The sequence below is a fragment of the Corvus brachyrhynchos genome, unplaced genomic scaffold (genome assembly GCF_000691975.1).
Source record: "Corvus brachyrhynchos isolate BGI_N302 unplaced genomic scaffold, ASM69197v1 scaffold83, whole genome shotgun sequence".
In the NCBI taxonomy this organism is placed as follows: Eukaryota; Metazoa; Chordata; class Aves; order Passeriformes; family Corvidae; genus Corvus; species Corvus brachyrhynchos.
In genome coordinates this window covers 9,033,839-9,053,335 of record NW_008238464.1, presented here as the reverse complement: position 1 = coordinate 9,053,335, position 19,497 = coordinate 9,033,839, and the positions used below count along the sequence as shown (strand labels likewise).

Genomic DNA, 19,497 nt, shown 5'->3' with positions numbered 1-19,497 from the left:
TGTGGTTTTAAAAAAAAAAAAAAAAAAAAAAGAGGGACAGAGAGAGGAATCAGATAATTCAGATAATATGTAGCTAGGCAAGGTGACCCAATAAGTACTAAGTCTTGTTACTTATAAATGATTTCAGAGTCTACATTGCTTTTCCATACGAATATCTGTCATGTCCGGGTTGAAAACAGATGCTTTGCCTTCCGCATCACAACTTAACTCAGGAGTGTCACATTTGACTACTGCCCATTGTCACTTCTGTGTAAGGAGATAGGTTAATTTGTCACTGCTTGGGCATTGTAAGAGGTACAAAGCAGGATTTTTTAGGCCATTGGGCTTGTGGACTTAATATTTTCCAGTGGATACACAGACTGCATTATATTTAATGTCTATAGAAATGAAAGAGGGGGAATTTGCCTGAGAAAAAGTTTAAAATATACCAGTTCTTGAATAACTGTAGCCCTAACTCATAAATTATTCTGCCTATGTCTACAATGATAGAAATGTCTGTCCCATGAGAGAACTGTGACTCTCCTCATGGGTCTCGTTGGAATTGGACCTGGTGACCATGTGGCCCAGAGACACAACCATTATTTTCCATATGGAAAATGTTTCCAGTTCAAGATACCTCAGATAGCAGGAGGGCTGTGCCCTCAATCTCCAGAGTGAAGGCAGGAAGCTGTCAGGGCTGGTGAGTGCCTGGGCATGGACACACAACGGTTGATGGCACAAGGCCTGGTAGGAAAGCAGCAGAGGACGAGGCAGAAAGAAAGGGACTTACCTTGTCACATGCTTACCTGTGCTGCTTGAAGTTCCCTCCCACACTGGAGTGATCAAGCCCCTCAGCTGTTTCCAAGGCTGGGGTCTGACTGATTTCTCCACAAATAAAGTATGGGGAAGAGCTACCATGTATTTTGATCTTCCATCATTAAGGCTGGGAGAGATGTCGAGTGGGGCTGTGGGAGTACCTCTGTCAGTCTGTTTTGTTGGAGGCTTGGTTTGTTTCTTTTAAAGGTAATGTTGTGTTGAATGGAGCACAGAAATCAGCCTGACATTTCCCATCATGCTTTTAATTTCAGAAGAGAATCAACGATCCGGTTGCTTTCAGGTCATGGTATTAGGATTCCTGGCTACCTGGAAAAAAATTATAAACTATGGGAACTCTAACAGGGAGAATGGAAACATAAGCCCTGTCCTTATCAGTACTCTGTTCAAACAGTGGGTGGTATAGCTTGGATAGGCAAGGCTAAAGCTCTCAAATTCAACCAGTATAGAAAGAGTAATTTCCCTCTCTTCATTTCTGAACTCTGTGAATGGCACGCTTATCTGTCCAAATGTGCATATTTTGTTTAGGGTTTGCTGCCTTTAATCTTTGCGCAGAAAAGATGGGAATTTATTTCCAAAAGTTCTCCTGAAAATGAGGAGATCTGAACAAGTCTGACAGATGTTGCCAATGAACTCTGGAAATATTTCATGTAAAAAAAGCAGTAGGATTACAAATCAGTTGTTTACAAAGCCCATTAAGGGTATGACTGCTCTGAATAACCACTGATGAGCTTGCTCCGAAGGAAAGCCTGAGCTATTGCACCAGTGATAGTGTGGTAACAGTATTGCTGCAGTAAATGGCTTTGTTAGGTGAACAAGACACCTTAAAAGAATGATTAAATTACCAACACTGGTACTCGGATTTTAAAATTTAATTTTAAGCTAGTCATAGCAAAGGCATGAGGTAAATATTTCTTCTAAGACTACATTAACCAAGCATTTATGACATCTTGCATTATTTCATTTGCTGTTCTGATTAAGAAATTAACAGAGACTAGCATTCATCCGTTCTCACATGTAGCTGAGTTGTGTAGCAGGTTTCTCATAAACCTCTTCGGTACAAGCTGAAAAGTATAGAGTGGCTGCTGAGGAATGAGCAAAGAGAACTAAAGAGGTATGAAATTGGAGAGAATTCTGAGTGATTAATCTGCACAGAGTTTAAGATGCCAGTGGTGGAGCAAATATCTGACTGAAGGAACTAATGGGCAAAATATGACACTTAACTGGTGGAAGTGGGAGGAGTGGAAAGACGTTACTACACATCTTTCAGTATCACTTCAGCAGTGATTCAATTTCATGGTCAGTTTATGCCCAAACTACTTTCAGCTATTGGTGGAAAGTGGTGGCTACACCATTCTTCCTATTCATACCTGTTACCCAGTGCCACATTCCCAGATTCTTGATCTAGTTGGGAAACTAATCTTTGCCGTGTGCCAAGTGACAAAAATGTGCAACTGGGGCTAGGAGGAGAATATGATAATCCATTCCAGAATCAGCAGCATTTTAACTATGCTTCTGCAGGAGTAAGTCATGTTTATGCACATAATGAACAAGTAAAGCCTTCCAGCTGGAGTTATTCCTGCTAAACTAAAGAGAACAAAAATAGATGTTAACAGGAACAAAGTTTGCACTTGCTGGCTGCTATTCCCCAGAGGAACAGTTAACAGGAGCATACACTGGCACTCTATATACAGCACAGTAGATGGCCAACTGTTAGGTTTTACATATTTCGGAGCCTTTATTTTTGTCTGTTCTGTTACTACTAAAACTGAGTTTGCTGTGAATGCAACATTGCCCAGCTTCTAAGTTTGTGTTACCATCAGTAGCAGATCCCTGGGGAGTTACTGATAGCCCTGGGCCCTCTGAATTCACATTTCAGACTCTGCTGTGACTTCAGATCCTTTTCTCTGCGGCATACATAAGGTCATGGATAGCTCTATATGCCAGCATAGCCAGATTATGTTGAGCACAGCACAGTGTAAGTGCTGCCATGTGGATCAAAATTCTTAATGCATTACACACACCACAGTCACACAAAGCTAAACAAAACTGTTAGGTAATTGTCACCTTGTCATCAGCCAGTTGCTATAACAACTAAAACAAGGCTCAAAGCAAGCCAAGACAAGCCCAGAAAAAGTAAAGCCTTACATCCCTAGTTCCACAGGCAAAGTTAGTACAAGACCTGTGCCTGGTAACAGGCACAGCAGTAATGACTGTGCTGCATTATCAGGCTATATAATAAGTCAGAATCGAGTCAATACAACCAATGGAAAGTGAAAAGGTATTCAGCTCTCTGGAATAATTTGGTTAAAATTTTAACATCAAGCATACATAAAAAGGTCTGTTGATTATTATTTTTCTTTTCTGATGAGACTTCAATGAATTCAATGCTTCTGAAACACCTTTATTAGATATGAAATTAGGTACGAAATTCTGTTAGTAGTCAGTATTTTTTTTGTGTCAAATCTAAAAGATATCAGAGAATGGATGGACCTGTTTTTACACACAAAGGAAGGGCTTCAGAGTTTGCTGAAAGTTCTTTACTCTTGGTTTTTGGGGTTTTTTTCAGCTAAATGTCAGCTTCCTGACTTTAAGTCATTTTTTAGTCCCATCTTGCTTGTAAACTTTTCTTACATGAAAGATTGCAAGTAAAACAAGTTTTAAAAGAAAGTCTTGCAAAAGCTTCCTTAAAATTGCACAAATTAAGAGATATATAGCATTTCTTGAACAGAGTTTTGTATTACTTTCTGTCCTCATTAGGGCAATTAATCCCAAATTACTAGCAGTAGCTAGTATTTACTATCTAACTACTTCTAGGCAGTAGTTCAATCAAAAGGAAAATATGAACATAAGGTGAAGATTTTCCTACTGACTAGTGAAGTCTTAAGTAAATGATCTAAATGAGTTGCATAGTAGGAAGGGGGATTTTGTTTCTGTGATCTTCTTTTCTTGATATTCTTTTTTTTTATTGTGTTTTGCAGAGGGGATAAATTCAAGGAAAGAATAATTTTTTTAACTTGCTTTTAAATGCAGAGGAATGTAGCATATAATCCTCATTCAGGACACAGACTTTTGCCCAACTGAAAGGAGAGTTTGCATATCTTGCCCTGGTAGTCTGTGTGATGTGAATTTTCTGAAGCACTGATCAAACTACTTGCTATAATGAGGAAAAATACACCAGACCAAAAAAAAAAGAAAAAAAAACTGCTGATCTTCTATCCACATTCCCTAATATTTTTGTATGTGACTCAATAATTTGTTTATGGTTGCAATTATTTAATATTCTGCTTGAAGATCAGAGTTAACATATTAATTCTTTATGCTGCAATTTTGGTCTGCATTTCTTCTGGGAGAAAAAAAATCAAGGCAAACCCACAAATTCTTATGGATTTCAAACTTGGAAATAGAAATGGTCTGTCATCTTTTGGTTTCAACTGCAAGGAGCTGCAAAATGGATCTGGAAAGGCAATACTTTGCTTTGCATACCTTCTCTGTGAGAACAAAGCTTTGGGGGGTTGATGGGAAGAAAAGATCCAATAAATTGCCCATATTTTTTATACCTGAGTAGCCAGAGTTTCTTTCTGTCTCTTGGTTTCTGTTTTAGGCTCCAGATGAAATTCTTGTGGAATACTGTTAGAAATGTAATTTCCCAACCCACTGACCTTCTCATGTGTCCTGATTCTGCCAAGAAAGGTCGTCCTCCAGTGTCTTTACTTAGAAGGACCTATCCAAAAGCTGCTTTTGTGATCCCAAAGCTCTTAATGATTGAGACCCAATGACCCAACAAGAAACTCTGCATTTTATTTTTGTTGGTGTTATCTTTATGCCATCAGAGTCAGCTCCCACATGCAGAGATAGCCAGATGTAAAGGGTGTGTAAGTCCCTTTGTGAATGGGGGAAGGGAACAGCCTCCTTTGGGAAACTCCTTGCCTGTCTTATCCCACCTTGTAGAAACACAGACTGAGGATGCTGTATCATTATCAGTCCTAGTCAATGTAAGACTTCTGCCACCAACCCACCATGTGCTTACCCTGCCGCCACAAGATGTGTGCATATTTTTTTTTTTCCCTCTGGAAAACAGGATGGAGGAAAGGGAACACTTTGGAGTGTTAATTTCTTCAGGTGGAATCCTGATGGGATTGGGAGAATGAAATTATTTTCAGAGCCTTAAGAAATCTTCTGTGATATGGAAATATTTCCTGCCCTACTAAAGAAATGGCATAACATAGGAACATTGGAAGTATTAACTCTTGAGTTAAGGATGTAGTTGCATGCCTGTTTAAGGAAGGAGGATTTATGATAAATCTTTCCTCACTTTAAACCTGAGGTAGAAAGAGCACCTCCATATGTGGTAAGAAATTTAGGTATTAAAAAAAGGAAGGAACTTAGTTCTGAACCTCTATTTTTAATGGTCTCTCTCTGGATGAGGACAAGTGTGTGTTCAGTATGAGATTTGTGGATCTGAGAGAGCATAAAAGGAATGGTTTGCTTTTTCTTGTTCATCCATTTCTCCCAAAGTTGTGAAATTTTGTAAATACTTCTGTACCTTCCCACTCTGGTTCTATGCTGTTCATCTTGCTTAGCAGATGTTGTACAGTTTCTTTTATTCTATGTTACCTAATGCTCCAATTCTACTTTTGGTGGATGTGCTGGGGACAACAGGGACTTCTAATAGTAACTTTTAAAGTGGCATTTGCCAGAATATATAAGTATTTTATGGTTATGTAAATTAAATGAGGCAAAACCTTTGGTGAGGAGAAATAGGTAACAGGGAACTATTCATAAAGTAAGAATTTATAAGGTACTTTTGATTGATCTTTGGTTTTCAAAGTTTAAAAAAGAGCAAAAGATTAAATGGATTTGCCTAACTATTGTAAATATTTGTCCATTATGCCAGTGTGTTTTTGCTATATAATGTGTTTAGTAATGATGATACCAAGTGTTTCACTCTAATTTTACAGGCTTGCAACTATTTAACCAAATATTCTTTCTTAGGAGAAATTTTTCAAGGGCACCTGGTCAAAAATAATTCAGCGCATTCAGAAAACATCACTTCCATAAATTGACAATATTTGAAAAGAAAACTGACCCCTTTCAAGTAGTTTAAGTGGGTGTCTGAATGCTGTGAGAAGTTTATATGTACAATGAAAATGGAGTTGCAATATATTCCTTGAGAAAAAAAAACACATACAGAGAATGTATAGATAGGAAAGAGGTGGTGTTCATGAGTCTTTTGACAGATTCACAGAAGAGCCTTGAGACCATCTCTATAGTCTCTGGCCATCCTGTAGGATAGACATCTCATTGGAACCCATTTCTGGGGTATTCACAACTTAAAATTTCTTTGCAGTTTTTTGCACAAGTCCATTCAGGATCTTAACTAGGAATTAAGCTCAAGATTTCCAGATGATGGAGACAGAAACCACCTGTGCTCCTACTCAGGCAACATTACTGGCAGTTATTCTCATGGAGAGAGGCCTTTTAAAAGGGTTTGTCATGCCAGTTTAATGAAGACAGGGTTGCAATGCTGGTGTGGAGTCCCCTGGTACTGTCAGGCATTGCTACTGTGCAGTTCTGTTCAAGGAATGAACACTGTTTCCCTGAGTTAGTCAGTGCTTTGATTCAGAGTGAAAAGGTTATAAAGTCAATAAAGACCATGGGGGAAAAGTGCTGAGTTTGCACACTTGAGTGAGCACCAGTGTGAAGGGTTGTGGTTTTGCTTGCACTTATAAGCCTGTTTTCATTTCAAAGGGGTTTGATACATGTAACTGGGAGTGGAGTTTGGCTCCAAATATCGTTCTAAAGATTAAACTGCATCAGTGATCTGCCAATGCACTGGAAAGGTTAAATTGAGTGCAGCTCATTTAGCTTTGGCATGATGATTAATTTCAAGATATATCAGTTACGAATACTAGTTTCAAGTATTTACTGAAAAATCCAATAATTGCATGGGAACTTTGCAAAGTAAAATAACACCAGTTAACTGTGATTTTGCTCCCAGCTGATCAGGTGATTGTGACCTTGACACGGCTCTTTGCTCCAGCTCTCCCCTCTGCTCTCCTATGTACAAAACTGACATGATCACCTATACACTTGAAAAGTCCTTGATACTGTTCATATTTACGGCTCATTACCAAAGGTCTTTTGCTTTACAGGCTTAGCTGTTAAAACAGGTGAGATGGCAAATGCTGACATGATAGTTTTGCACTGTTATAGAAGAGGTTTGCATATATTATTAAATCCCCTAATGAAGATGATGAAGAATCAGCCTATTAACAGTTCAGAATTAGGTATACTGCTGGTATATTAGATATATTAACTCTTGTTCCTCTTTTCTTTGATATTTCAGTGCTACGGCTGTTGAAGGATGGTGCTGACCCTCATATGCTTCTTTCCTCAGGAGGCTCCTTGCTCCATCTGGTAAGAGGGATTGAAGATTAGTGTTAGTGACTGTGGATAAATATGGTGGGATAGTGAGTAGCAGATTTGGCATATTAATGAAAAAGAAAGGCTTAGCAATATTTTTTTTAACTACACTGAGCTCTGCTATGGCTATGATTGCATCCAGCAATGCTTTTTAAATAAATGGTCATTTTCAAATTGCTTACAAAAGAATGGATCATGTCATAGAAGTGGTAGCTAACAAAGGAGAATGAAATGTTTTATTTATAAATTATCTGTGCAGTAAGAAAGAACAAAGGAAATATTGCTTGATTCCAAGTACAAAATTATATGGTTCAGAGATTCACCATTCCTATATGAAAAACCCCCATGATTTAGCATATTTCCTTTTGTTTTTGTGCATATTTTTTTGCACCAGTTTCCTACATGTGGATAGTTAACACATTATTTGCTTTTAGTTTATCATTATTTGCATAACAATTCTGATTAAGTAACAAGAAGATAAAATAAAAACAATTTGTATATAATAACCAAAATAAAAACAAGAGGTAAGGGCATGTGGAGGAAAGACTGACAGGCAGACAGAAAATACCATAGGAGTAGAATTTCGACATTGCTGAAACGAGTAGCAAAATTCATAATTAATTCCTACATCTTATGATCCTTTTCTTTGGTATGTGATGCTTCAGTTGCAGACAGGCTCTCTGTTCAATGTGAAACTATTTTAAGACTTTGTTGCACACTGTGGCTAAAAGAAATGCAACAAAGCAAAGTAACAAAAAGTCTGCTGGCAGAGTGTTTCCTTTTAGAACACTTGGATTGAGTTTCTCATAGTGTGTATACAAAATAGAGCAATTTATTGATGAAAAAGAGCCCCTGTAATATTACTGGACTCCAGCACACCTGTGACCATGTTCTTGCAAGATACAGCATTTCCATTATGGAATCAATCTGTATTTTCCATCTTCCATGGCCACGCTATTTACCAAGGACTTTAGGAAATAGAGGCCAAGGTAAGGGGAGAGTGCAGTACTGATTTGGAAGAGAGAAATTTTAATTCTCTTTTCTCTCCTCCAACTATTTGTCTGCTATAAAGGTGCTCAATCGCTCTTTAAAAATGCAATCCAAATGAGATGTTACTTTGGCATTCCCAAAACAGAGGCATCCCAAATCTTACCCCCTACCAAAAGCCCTAGAAGGCAATCTTTATCTTCAGTGTGGATGATTTGACATAAGTGTAAGGCATTTTCAAATAAAAGAAAGAAAAATTATTCTTCAGGGATTTTATGTTGCTTTGTCTAGTTTAGCTGATGCACACTTTTTAACTGCAGATAAAATCTGCAGCTGAACTGTGTCATTTTAGGTTTCTTGATCTGCATCACGCCCCAATTCACTGTCACAATCAGTATCTCTCGACTGGTGCCTGCTGCTTCACAGGCACCCATACGCTTCCAAAGGAAGGAAAGATTTCTGCAGTAAGAAATTTGCAATAGAGAGCTATGTGTAACCTACTGCCTCAGTTTAGTCAGAGTTACATGTTAGTACTCATAATTCATTTACAGGAAAATGCTCATCCTACTGGAGATAGAGGCAAACCTGAATTCAATGAAATTGGGATTTGACCTTGATTTGGGAGCAGTACAGAGAGGAGAGAAGAATCATGATACAGGGAAACAGATAAGCCAAGTTTATTTTCCAGCAAGAGTTGAAACTAGTGATTTGGCATGCACCTGTGTTATATTCTTAATTGTTAGTTTTACCACTGTGAAACTGCTTTGTCAGAAGGGGGGTTTAGATTTATTCTTTCCAGTTGTAAGCAACATGTTTTTATGCCAGAATGAATGGAAAATCTGATTCATTATATAATTCCTTCTTCCTTTTCCATAGCAGTTAACTTCCAAAATGTGATATAATTCTTAAAAAAAATCAAACGTGACACTTGATAAAGATTCTGCTTTTATCCCTGTAAACAGTATCCCAATATAGTGGAATCTAGGGAAGCTATGGGAACTTCAAAAGATTCACTGAACTCTCTTTAGGTTTCATGGGAGGAAAAGTACAATAAAAAGCGAGTACTTGCCTGAGCTGCCCATTCAGCGGGAAGCCCATGGTGCTGTATAAATTCACACAGGCAGTCACCCACCCCTGACCTTATAACGAAGTATGTGTGTAACAGTTTTATTCTGGAACTTTTACTGAGCATGTCCAGTTGTTTCACAAAATCCATTAAGCAGGAATCAAGGAGCAGCAACAAATCTAAGCTGCAACTAATCACAAAAGGCTCTATGTCTATTATTAATACAAAAAATGGCTCAGTGATACCTGTCATCTGTAGAATTTTTTTTTTTTTTTTACTTAACAATGCCTTGAAATTGTGGTTAATGTTAGATTATGCTGATCTGTAATATAAAGTGCCTTACCTCTGATTTGTTAAAATTTCAATATAGAACAGCTCAATTTAAGTTGTACTGATACAATGAATGATACTGATGCAACAAAACAAAACTATATCTAGAGCTGCCTGGTAAGTTAAAGGAAATACATCAGAACTTAATTTCTGTTCTATAATTTAATGGTCAGTATATCTGGAAATCATTTAGGGCAGAACTTCTTTTATCCTGATGGAATTAACATTCATCTTCTGGGTTATGTCTGTTTATGAATGCAGGCGAGCATGCAGCTGCTGCATTCAGCTGAAGATCTCAGCTATATCTTGACTTCACAGTCAAATCCAATTACACACTTTTCTTTCTTCCTCACTTCCTTTAGTGTCCTGGCTTCCATGCCAGATTAAAATAAGTCTCTAAAGAGTTACTGAGATTGTGTGTAAGTCTTAAGGATCTTAACTGAGGTGCCCTGATTGTCTTTTAAGGTATTATCCATAACCTATGCATAAAAAGTCACAAATGTGACAGAGGAGCAAGGTCAAAACAATGTCTAGGCCATTTTTTTCTTTTCTACTAAAATTTATGAGCATGACCAAGGTGTAGAAACGTGCACACATACAGATGTGCATCCCTCCACCCCACAAAAACACCCTTAGTGTGAGCAGTATTTATCTGACAGAGAGGCTTGAACAGGAATCAGTATAGTTAGTGAGTTGGAAATAGAAGTGGGGTATGAAGAGGGGTGTATTATTGCCGTGAACTTCACAGAAGGCAGAAATTCATGTATGTGTGGACATATGTATGTGTGGGTGTACATATACTTAGATGCCTCTACTCATGATGTGATCATCATGCACTGATGCCTGTGCACTAATTTGGAATGACAATATAGAACAGAAAAAAGCCCCGTCCTTACTGTAGATTCAGCAGATTTCATACAGGAAATAAGGGAGTCTGTGAATCATGCACATGGAACTGGTAATCTCCACACAGTTATTTCTATAGATTTCTCAGCTGTTGTTCCCTACAAACACAGCGGCTTAACTACAGTGCGTCATCCTCCCAGTTTAAATCGTATGTAATAAATTTATTTGTACACTGAGGAAAACACCATCCCTAATCTGCTCTTTTTTCTTCTAGTGTGCTCGCTATGATAATGCATTTGCTGCAGAAATTCTAATTGACAGAGGAGTAAATGTAAATCATCAAGATGAGGATTTTTGGACGTCAATGCATGTAGCCTGTGCCTGTGATAATCCTGATATCATCCTGCTACTGCTATTAGTAAGTAAAGCAATCCAATGCATTGTGTGATTGAAAAGGAGACAGAATGTAGCACCCTCAGGTCTGAAACTGCTGTATGAATGCAACATATTGCTATTAATGATATCAGTGAATGCATATATCGTGTTTGGTTTTTTTCTTGACATTGCTTTGGTGCTCAGGATTTTAGAAGACATGTTTAGGACTTCAATGAGAATAAATTGCAAACATCAATGTCAAGTATCTCCTATTTCTTCTGTGTGGTCAGGAGCTTATATTGCTGATAAGCACTCAGTACCAAATGGGATATTCAGACAATTTCTTTTCTTTTCTCCTTGTCACTTTCTGTTAACAGTTGAGTTCTCAGACAATCTTATAAAAATCTTCCTCTGAAAAGGAAATATTGGCTCACTTATACTCAGTATTCATAAAAAAGTGCTTGTGGACATGGTCAAAATAAGACAAATTTAATATTGATATAAACAACTTCGACTTTCTAGTGCTGAGTTTGTCCAATATATAATAGATATGGAATTCAGCCTCTGTAGAGAAGAGTAGTGTGCCCAGGTGGCCAAGAAGGCCAGTGGCATCCTGGCCTGTGTCAGCAATAGTGTGGCCAGTAGGACCAGGGCAGTGATTGTCGCCCTGTACTCAGCATTGGTGAGGCCGCACCTCAAATTTTGTGTTTAGGTTAGGGCCCCTCACTACAAGAAAGCTATTGAGGATCTGGAGCAAGTCCAGGGAAAGGCAGCAGAGCTGAGGAAGGATCTGGACCACAAGTCCTATGAAAAGCAGCTGAAGGAGCTGGGATTGTTTAGGACAGAGAAGAAAAGGCTCAGAGAAAACCTGAAAGGAGGTTGCAGCAAGGCAGGGGTTGGCCCCTCCTGCCAGATAGCAAGCAAGAGGACAAGAGGAAATGGCTTCAAGTCGAACCAGGGGATGTTTAGATGTGATATTAGGGAAAGCTTTCTGTGCTGAAAGAGTAGTCAGCATTGGAATAGGCGGTCCATAGAAATGGCAGAGTCAACATCCCTGGAAGTATTTAAAAGGTGTGTAGATGTGACAGATAGGGCCATGGTTTAGTGGTGGACTTGGCAATGCTGAGTTAATGGTTGGACTCGATGATCTTAAATGTCCTTTCCAACCTAAATGATTCTCTGGTTCTGTTTTGTGCTTCCATTCTTAGGAGCACGAACCTCTAGTTTTGTGCAAAGATGTTAATGCAGCTGTTTCTCTCAGTCCACGTAATATTGCTCTTTAAAACTAGTGCAGAAGCAGTTCACAGTCTGACTTAAAATTTTTTAGTATTTTTGTATCATTTTTAAATTTTCATGTTTTAAATAGGTCATTCCAAGGTCAGCATATCTTATCATTGTATTTCAATGTTACAAGTAAAGGAAAGGGAGAAATACTTTTAGACTGTATCCTTGATAATACCTTTCATGAAATCTCTGTGGGAGATTATTTAGTCCATTCCATCTGCTCAGATAAGAGTTTGCCCAGGACCAAATCTTCAAGGATGGAAACTCCAGACTCATGGGGCAACCTGTACAGTTAAAAAACCAAAAAAACAAAACCAAAACAACAAATAAAACCAGACACCTGATTTTAAACATTGTCATTACTCTTTGCAAACAAAGGATAAAATTTCCGGTAATGTTTTATCTCTTGTATTACCTTGATCTGTCCAATGTAGATCCCTCTGAAGCCTGTGTATCCTTTCTATATATAAATGAACAGTTCATTTATACAAACTCCTGTACTATGGGAAACTCTTGTAATAGGGGGAATTTTCAGAAGTTCTGAATGCAGTGCTGTTGTTGTCATTAATATGAGTAGTTGAGGTTATAGAGGACACTCATAAAATTTTCGTCTTGTTTTTGCAAGAAGCTCGATCTTATTAAACCTCAGGTATTTCTATACAGGGTTATATCAAAAATAATTTTCCATTGCCCATCATTTGAGTGTTATTTGATTTGGTCCCTGTTCCGGTTTGGTCAAATTTAGAAATATATCCTCTGCGAGAAGGCACAACCACCCCTCCCCCCACCAGGTTCAGGGAAAAAAAAATTCTCCTCGAAGGAAAGTGAAAGAGACAAAAACTATTTGTTTAACAAACACACAGGAAAAGGATATAATGCTAAATAATAAAATCTTCTGCTGTGAAGAAAAAACCTGGGAAAGTGTTAGAGTCCTCCCTTTGGTCTCCTTGGAGCTGGGGCTTGGCCCAGGGCCAGGCCCTCTGTGCCCAGTGGAAAGTCCTCCTGATGTGCTCTGATATTAAAGCAATCCACGGAAAAAGGGAAAAATCCGAAATTCCAGGGAAGGAAAAAAAAGTTCAACTCTCAGTCTCTCTCTGGAGAAGAAGAAAAAAAAACTGAAAAAAAACTGGTTGAAAGCTGGCTGGGAAAAAAAAGTCTCTCTCTCTGTGTGACCTTGGACAAGCTGCAAACTGCTTTGAAAAAGTTTTGCTCAGTTTTTCCTTCCCCCTCTCAGGCTCAGTTTAAAGGCATGGAAAGGCACAAGAATTAATTTCTGGGCAGAGGGCAGCGATATGGGATACACATCATAAAGTCACCCCAAGACAGTCCCTGTTGGTTACAAGTTGCCTTCATGTGAAGGTTCTAAGTACTCTCTGATAATTTGGTGTGAATAGGTTATCTAATATATTAAAATCTCAATAAGCAGAGGTACACCCATATGTATTTTTGCAGATAAAGTTTGAATTGTCCATATTATTTGCAATAACTTCTGATAAATTTGCCCACAATTTAGGTGGTCAGCACATTTAAAGGCAGAATTTCCTTGACTGGATAAATAATAACTTTATACTCTCCCTTCTAGAGTCAAAATAAAGATTTTTAAATTTTTAGATTTAAAGATTTTTAAAGAGATGGCAGAGGAAGGGAAATATTCTTAGGTAAGCAGTAGTTTTTGAACCATGACATTAATGCTATCTTTAATAATATTTGACAAAGTAAAGATGAAAATTGAGGTTGGAGAGACTTATTTTTCACAATTCTGAATTGCCTTTGCATGAGCAATTCACATTAGAAATTACTTTGCCTTCAGGTTAGAGTGTTTCATGGACCATATCTAATGTGCAGCATGAGCCTCGATAATGCCAGTATGAACTATAGTCAGCTTCTATTATGCCACCGATTTTCATTGGAAGAAAAAATAACACTTCTTGTAACCTCAGGAATTACTTTAAAATAAATATTTCTTCTGGACTGACTTTATAGGCCAGACAATACAATATTTTCTGTTTTAAATATGCCACCTAAAAGGTAACAGCATGGTCCTTTAGTTGTTCAATTCTGATTTCTGGAAAACTGTCACAGAAGCCAGTGGAGATTTCCTCAGTGAGGACTTCAAAACATTTCCTGAAGGAGGAAAAAAAAAAAAAAAAAAATATATATATATATATGGTATATGTAGATCTCAGAAGGCTATCAATGAAGATTTACTTAAACATGCCCAGTTTCTGACTTTACCCCACTTTTGGTGGTCTTCATTTTTCTCTGTCTGAGACAAGATAGTGACTTGTCATTCATCATCTTAGGTGTGGTAACTCACAATTTCTTTGCTCTGGTGGATAGCAATGACAAAATCAAAGCTCGTTCACTACAAACTAGGAGGAGCTGTAGCTGTTTGTAATGTGGTAATCTGCTGTCGTGCCCTGTTAGAGGGCTATTGGGGTTGTGAGCACTGTTTTTGGAATAGATGCAGAATGAAATGCTTGAAGCTATTTCTTTCCATAATTTCCAACACTTTACCCTAGGTGGTATAGCTTTCCAGGGACATATTTTTGTCTTCTCAGTTTGTAGCTGTCAGCAAGGGGCGGGGGAGCCCTGAACTGAACAGCCAGGAGATCCATCCCGTGTCTGCTAAACAGTCAGTGAGTGAGGAACTTACCCTGGGGCAGCACATGAGGAGCTGCAGAGATCAGAAGTGATCCATAGGGTCTGGCTGCTGTACATGCCGATGAGGTAGGAAAGGTCACGTTCATCAGTCACTTCTTGACCGAATCAGCCTTGCCTATTCTCCCTGTGGCATAGGGAATTGCTTTTCATGGATTTTGTATGAAGAAAACTCCTGTAGCGGGTTGAAGAGAATGCTGAAGTGCCTTTCATTTAAGAACAAATGTGTGTAGGCTTGTATACATTTGTGCCCACATGAAATCTCTTAAGAGAGTATGAACAGCAACCAGATTTATTGGAAGTATCTTCTCTGTCATTCCTCACTTTGGAAGGCTCAGGACTGGATGCTCTGTCAGCAGTTTCATCCGGTTGGGTGTGGTCTTTTTGCATCGTTTTGGGTGCATTGCAACATTTTATTTTGTATTAATTTCCTGCACTTGTTCTATATTGAATTGAAACACTAGCCAAGATTTGTAGCTTAGTAGCTAGTGTTCTTTGTCCTATGCTACCAGAGTTACAGAATGTCTGTGCACCAGTATTTAGATGCTGCTTCCTCTTTGTTAGCTGTAGCAAGTGTTTAGTCCTCTCAGTATCCCTTGAAATGGCTGCAGCTTTAAACCTGTACCCATCACCTGCAATCTAATTGTTCCTCCACAAAAGACAATTTTTAGCTTCAGATACTTTTAATTGATACATAAGAGTGGGTAACCTTCACTTGACCTGTGCACTGTTCAAACTATCTTCTTGTCATGACAGCTCAGCCCCACACTGTCTCTTGTTCACTCCACCCAGGTCAGGATGGGGGAAAGAATCGGAAGCGTGAAAGTGAGAAAACCTGTGGGCTGAGAGAAAGTTTAATAGGTTAAGCACAAACTGCACACATAAGCAAAGCAAAAGAAAAAATAATTCACCGCATCCTATCAGCAGGCAGGTGTTCAGCCATCTCCAGGGAAGCTGGGCTCCATCACACGTAATGGTGTCTTAGGAAGACAAATGCCATCACTCTGAACATCCTCCTCCTTCCTCCTTCTTTTCCCAGCTTTATATGTTGATCATGAGGCCATATGGTGTGGGATATCACTCTGAACAGTTGGGGCCAGCTGTCCCTTCTGTGTCCCCTCCCAGCTCCTTTGCACCTCCAGCCTGCATTGGTGGGGTGAGGTGAGGAACAGAAGAGGCCTTGGCTCTGTGTAAGTGCTGCTCAGCAATAGCTAAAACATCCCTGTGTTATCAACACCCTCTTCAACACAGCCCCACATTGGCTACTGTGAAGAAAATTACTCAGTCCCAGCCAGAACCTGCACACATGGGGTAAACATTGATACTGTTGCAATGTTCTATATTTACATTGGCTACTAAGGCAGTAGGGTATATCGATAAAAATACCACTTTGTAGAACGTTGCATTTTCTTTTAATTTTTGATCACTCTGCATTATTTATTATCATGAATTCTGTGTTTTAGAGGATCAGCACTGGATCATTAAAAAGGCAAAGGAAGCCAAGCAGTGTAGCCACCCCACCTCCTCCTCAGTTCATCCACTCCAAAAGCATTGGAAAATTAAATTGTAAAAATATGACTGGTCAAATTCTGATTCAAGTCTCTGCAATTCCATGATATATTTTTCTGGATCCTGACCCATTCTTTTCTCTCAGTTTTTGAAACATGATGCTTAGCTATTTATTAAAGGGTTCACAGTCCTATTGAGCTCCCACGTTTAGTTCTTTTTCTCAAGATAACCATGGCTGTGCTGCTAACCACAGGTTTCTTTATGACTTGCTGCTTACAACACTTTAATTTCAGAGCATAGCACAGGTAATCATCATGGAGCTGTACAGTCTGGCTCACACATTACAAGTTGATAACGGATTTTTCTTTATTAATGTATCTTTCTTTTTGGTTTGGGGGGTGTTTTGTTTCCCTCCTCCCCACTCCCAAAGAATCATGAAATCTTCTGATGTTCACTGACCTAAGGCTGAGAGCAACAGAGAAAAAGAAAGTTGATGAGAATATGTTTTTATGGTGTACTTCTCTTTATTTTATTATTGTAAGGAGGTACCTTTTAGTGGGCAACATGAATGTTACATTTTCACTATCTTCAGTGCAGATATTGTTAGATGAAACTAGGAAGATGGAGACTGTACAGCAGTTGCACAGTAGAGAATTATTCTTTATTTATTCTTTCATAGATCTGAAAGCCTTACTGTGATAAACGTGGCAGTTAATTAACTAGAAAAGCAGAGATCAGTAGTACGTCCTCAGAAAAATTTTAATACATTCTTTTTATTGACCTTACTAGGAAAAGTAAGTGTACCTTCTGTCTGCTAACTAATTAAGTATGTTTTATCATGTGCTTTTTGGAACATAGAATTGAAGCACAAAACGCAAATCTGGCGTAGAAGGCTAAAAGTACAAATTAAAAAAAAAAAAAAATTGAAGCTGCATATTTTTTCTCTCCCCTATTTAAGAACTTAGAAAAATCTGTGCATAGCAGTGTGCAAAAGGGGGTTACCATAGAATCATTCATTAGATATACAGCAACAATAGATGAGCAATGTCAGGTATATAACGCCATCCACTGTATGGGTAATCCACTTTTGATTTTGGCATAAAATCCCTTTTCCAAAAGCGGATGTATTTTTACTGGAAAAAATATACAGGAACAGACTTCCTGGTGGGAGTAGAAAAGAAGTCTTTATGGGGCTGTAACTCTCTTCTGCTCCCCCACACAGTTGATAATGGCACGTATCCAAAGTCATGTAATCAGACAGCAGTTACATAGTTATTTTGCCCTTGTTCTTTGCAACTGCATTCAGACTGTGTTAACAAGCGGAGAGGAATGATACAAATACCACTATCTTTAGAACGTAAAGAAAGATCTATTTCATAGTTCCAGAAGCAATTACTTCCTCAGAGGAAGCAATTCTGCCCTCCCACTCAATCTTGCTCAGTATGACTTCCTCCTTTGAGTCCATATGAGAGGAAGCAGGGAAGGGGACAGAATGAAGAGCAGTTAGAGGTCGTGAGGAGACAGTGGTTAACGGTTTATAGTATAAATGATATGTGGCCTGGAAGAAAAATGATTCTTCTGTCTTTCTAGAGTAGTAGTAAGAAACTTTAAATAGCAGGTTTTTTCTGTGAAAGGTGTGGGTATCTATTTGAATTCACTCGCAGTTTGCAGAGGCTGGTGGATCTGTGAGAAGTGTAGGAGGGAACTTTCAGAGTGTGTACTACTGGCTTACAGCCTTTCATCATTGCTGGCTGGGATAACACAGAACTAACCTAGATGAAGGCCACTAATTAACTAATTTAGGTGATGCCTTTTAATGAGTTGCTGAACACCAGATGGCAACACTCGAGGGAAACTGTAGAAATATTAGTCTTTCTCCAAAAAGACTGGGGAAAAGGGATGAAGCTAGCTGGTGATGCAGCACTGAAGGTAGTCCAAGGAAAGATAAGAACAGGAACCTAGGTGGATACAGCAAAATGGTCAAAGCATTTGACTTTGAGAACTATCATGAAGGTAATGAGATAGCCTAGAAAAGAAATGAGGATAATATAAAGAGAAAAGAAATAGCATTGAACTTCAGTTGACAGGAGAAATAACCAGTGAAATAGAATCTGTAGTTCACAGTACAAGGAATGCTAAATCATGGGATAAATCAAAGCCTTTTTACATGGGAAGTAGCCGCAGAAACTGAGACTGAAGAGTCTGTAAATACTTATTTGATGTCTAGAAGTCACTCTCACACACACACACTTTCCCTCTCTGCCTCCTTTCATCCCTCCCCCCAGCTTCCTCCCTTCCTATGTCCAGGTGGAAAACATTTGGGGTTGGGGATGACACTTAGGACATAGACCATGGCTATTAAGCAGCAGATCTGTATACTTTGGAGTTCTTAGCATCAGAGCATTTCCAGAAAATAAAAACTCGTGGAGGTAAAAGAGAGTTAGACCTGTTGGAAAAATATCACCCCCAATTTTGGCTGGAGCAGGTCAGGAAAAGTATGCTGAGAGATGGACAACATGCCCAAAAATGGGGAATTTTTTGGATCAGCTTCACACTAATTCTCTTTTTCCCCAGAGAAAGAGGATCAAGGAATGACAAGATAATAAAAATCAACATCTGGCTTTGATCTTCAGTAAACATAGTTTTGTGCTATGAAGAAGATGGTCTGGGGATGTTCCACCACTGGGGGATATTTCTAGAAGGTGAAATTCATTCATTATGCCAAGCAGCCTCTGCTTGAATCACTGACATAATTATTCTGTGAGTTGCTCATGGAGTAGCTAGGGAATTGAGGAAAACTTAGTTAAATTGCAGAAGGGAAAAGCTGCTTGTTAGTGAAGAACTTGGTAACATGACAACAGCCTAGCTATTAAGACAGAAATGGGCCCAAGGGTTGCTGAGGTTTCATTAGAATGGGTCCTATGATGTTATTTTATTTAGAGTTTTCGGTCTTAACCTTGAGAGGAAAAATAGGAGTATGATAATGAAATGTGTTGAAGACAATGCTGCAGTATCTTATCTATTGGGGTGAGGATTACAATATCATGCAGAAATAATAGGGTATTTTTGAAGACTTAATAAAAATGGCTTTACATTTAAGTGTACAAAGTACAAGGTCATACTCTGAGCAACAGACATTTCTGTGATATGCTCAGGAACCACCAGCTGGAAATAAGAGAAAAGATCTCAGACCTTTAGTG

General features: G+C 38.6%; 1 protein-coding gene across 4 annotated transcripts in view; it reads left to right on the top strand.

The window, feature by feature from the left end:
* MYO16 (myosin XVI) overlaps nt 1-19,497 on the top strand; it is a 371,250-nt gene that overhangs the window by 119,765 nt on the left and 231,988 nt on the right. For all 4 annotated transcript variants that reach the window (XM_017737061.1, XM_008635875.2, XM_017737062.1 and 1 more), the window contains exons 3-4: nt 7,163-7,233; nt 10,743-10,886. In XM_017737061.1, the coding sequence (XP_017592550.1) occupies nt 7,163-7,233; nt 10,743-10,886 (215 nt within the window). The remainder of the gene's footprint in view (nt 1-7,162; nt 7,234-10,742; nt 10,887-19,497) is intronic.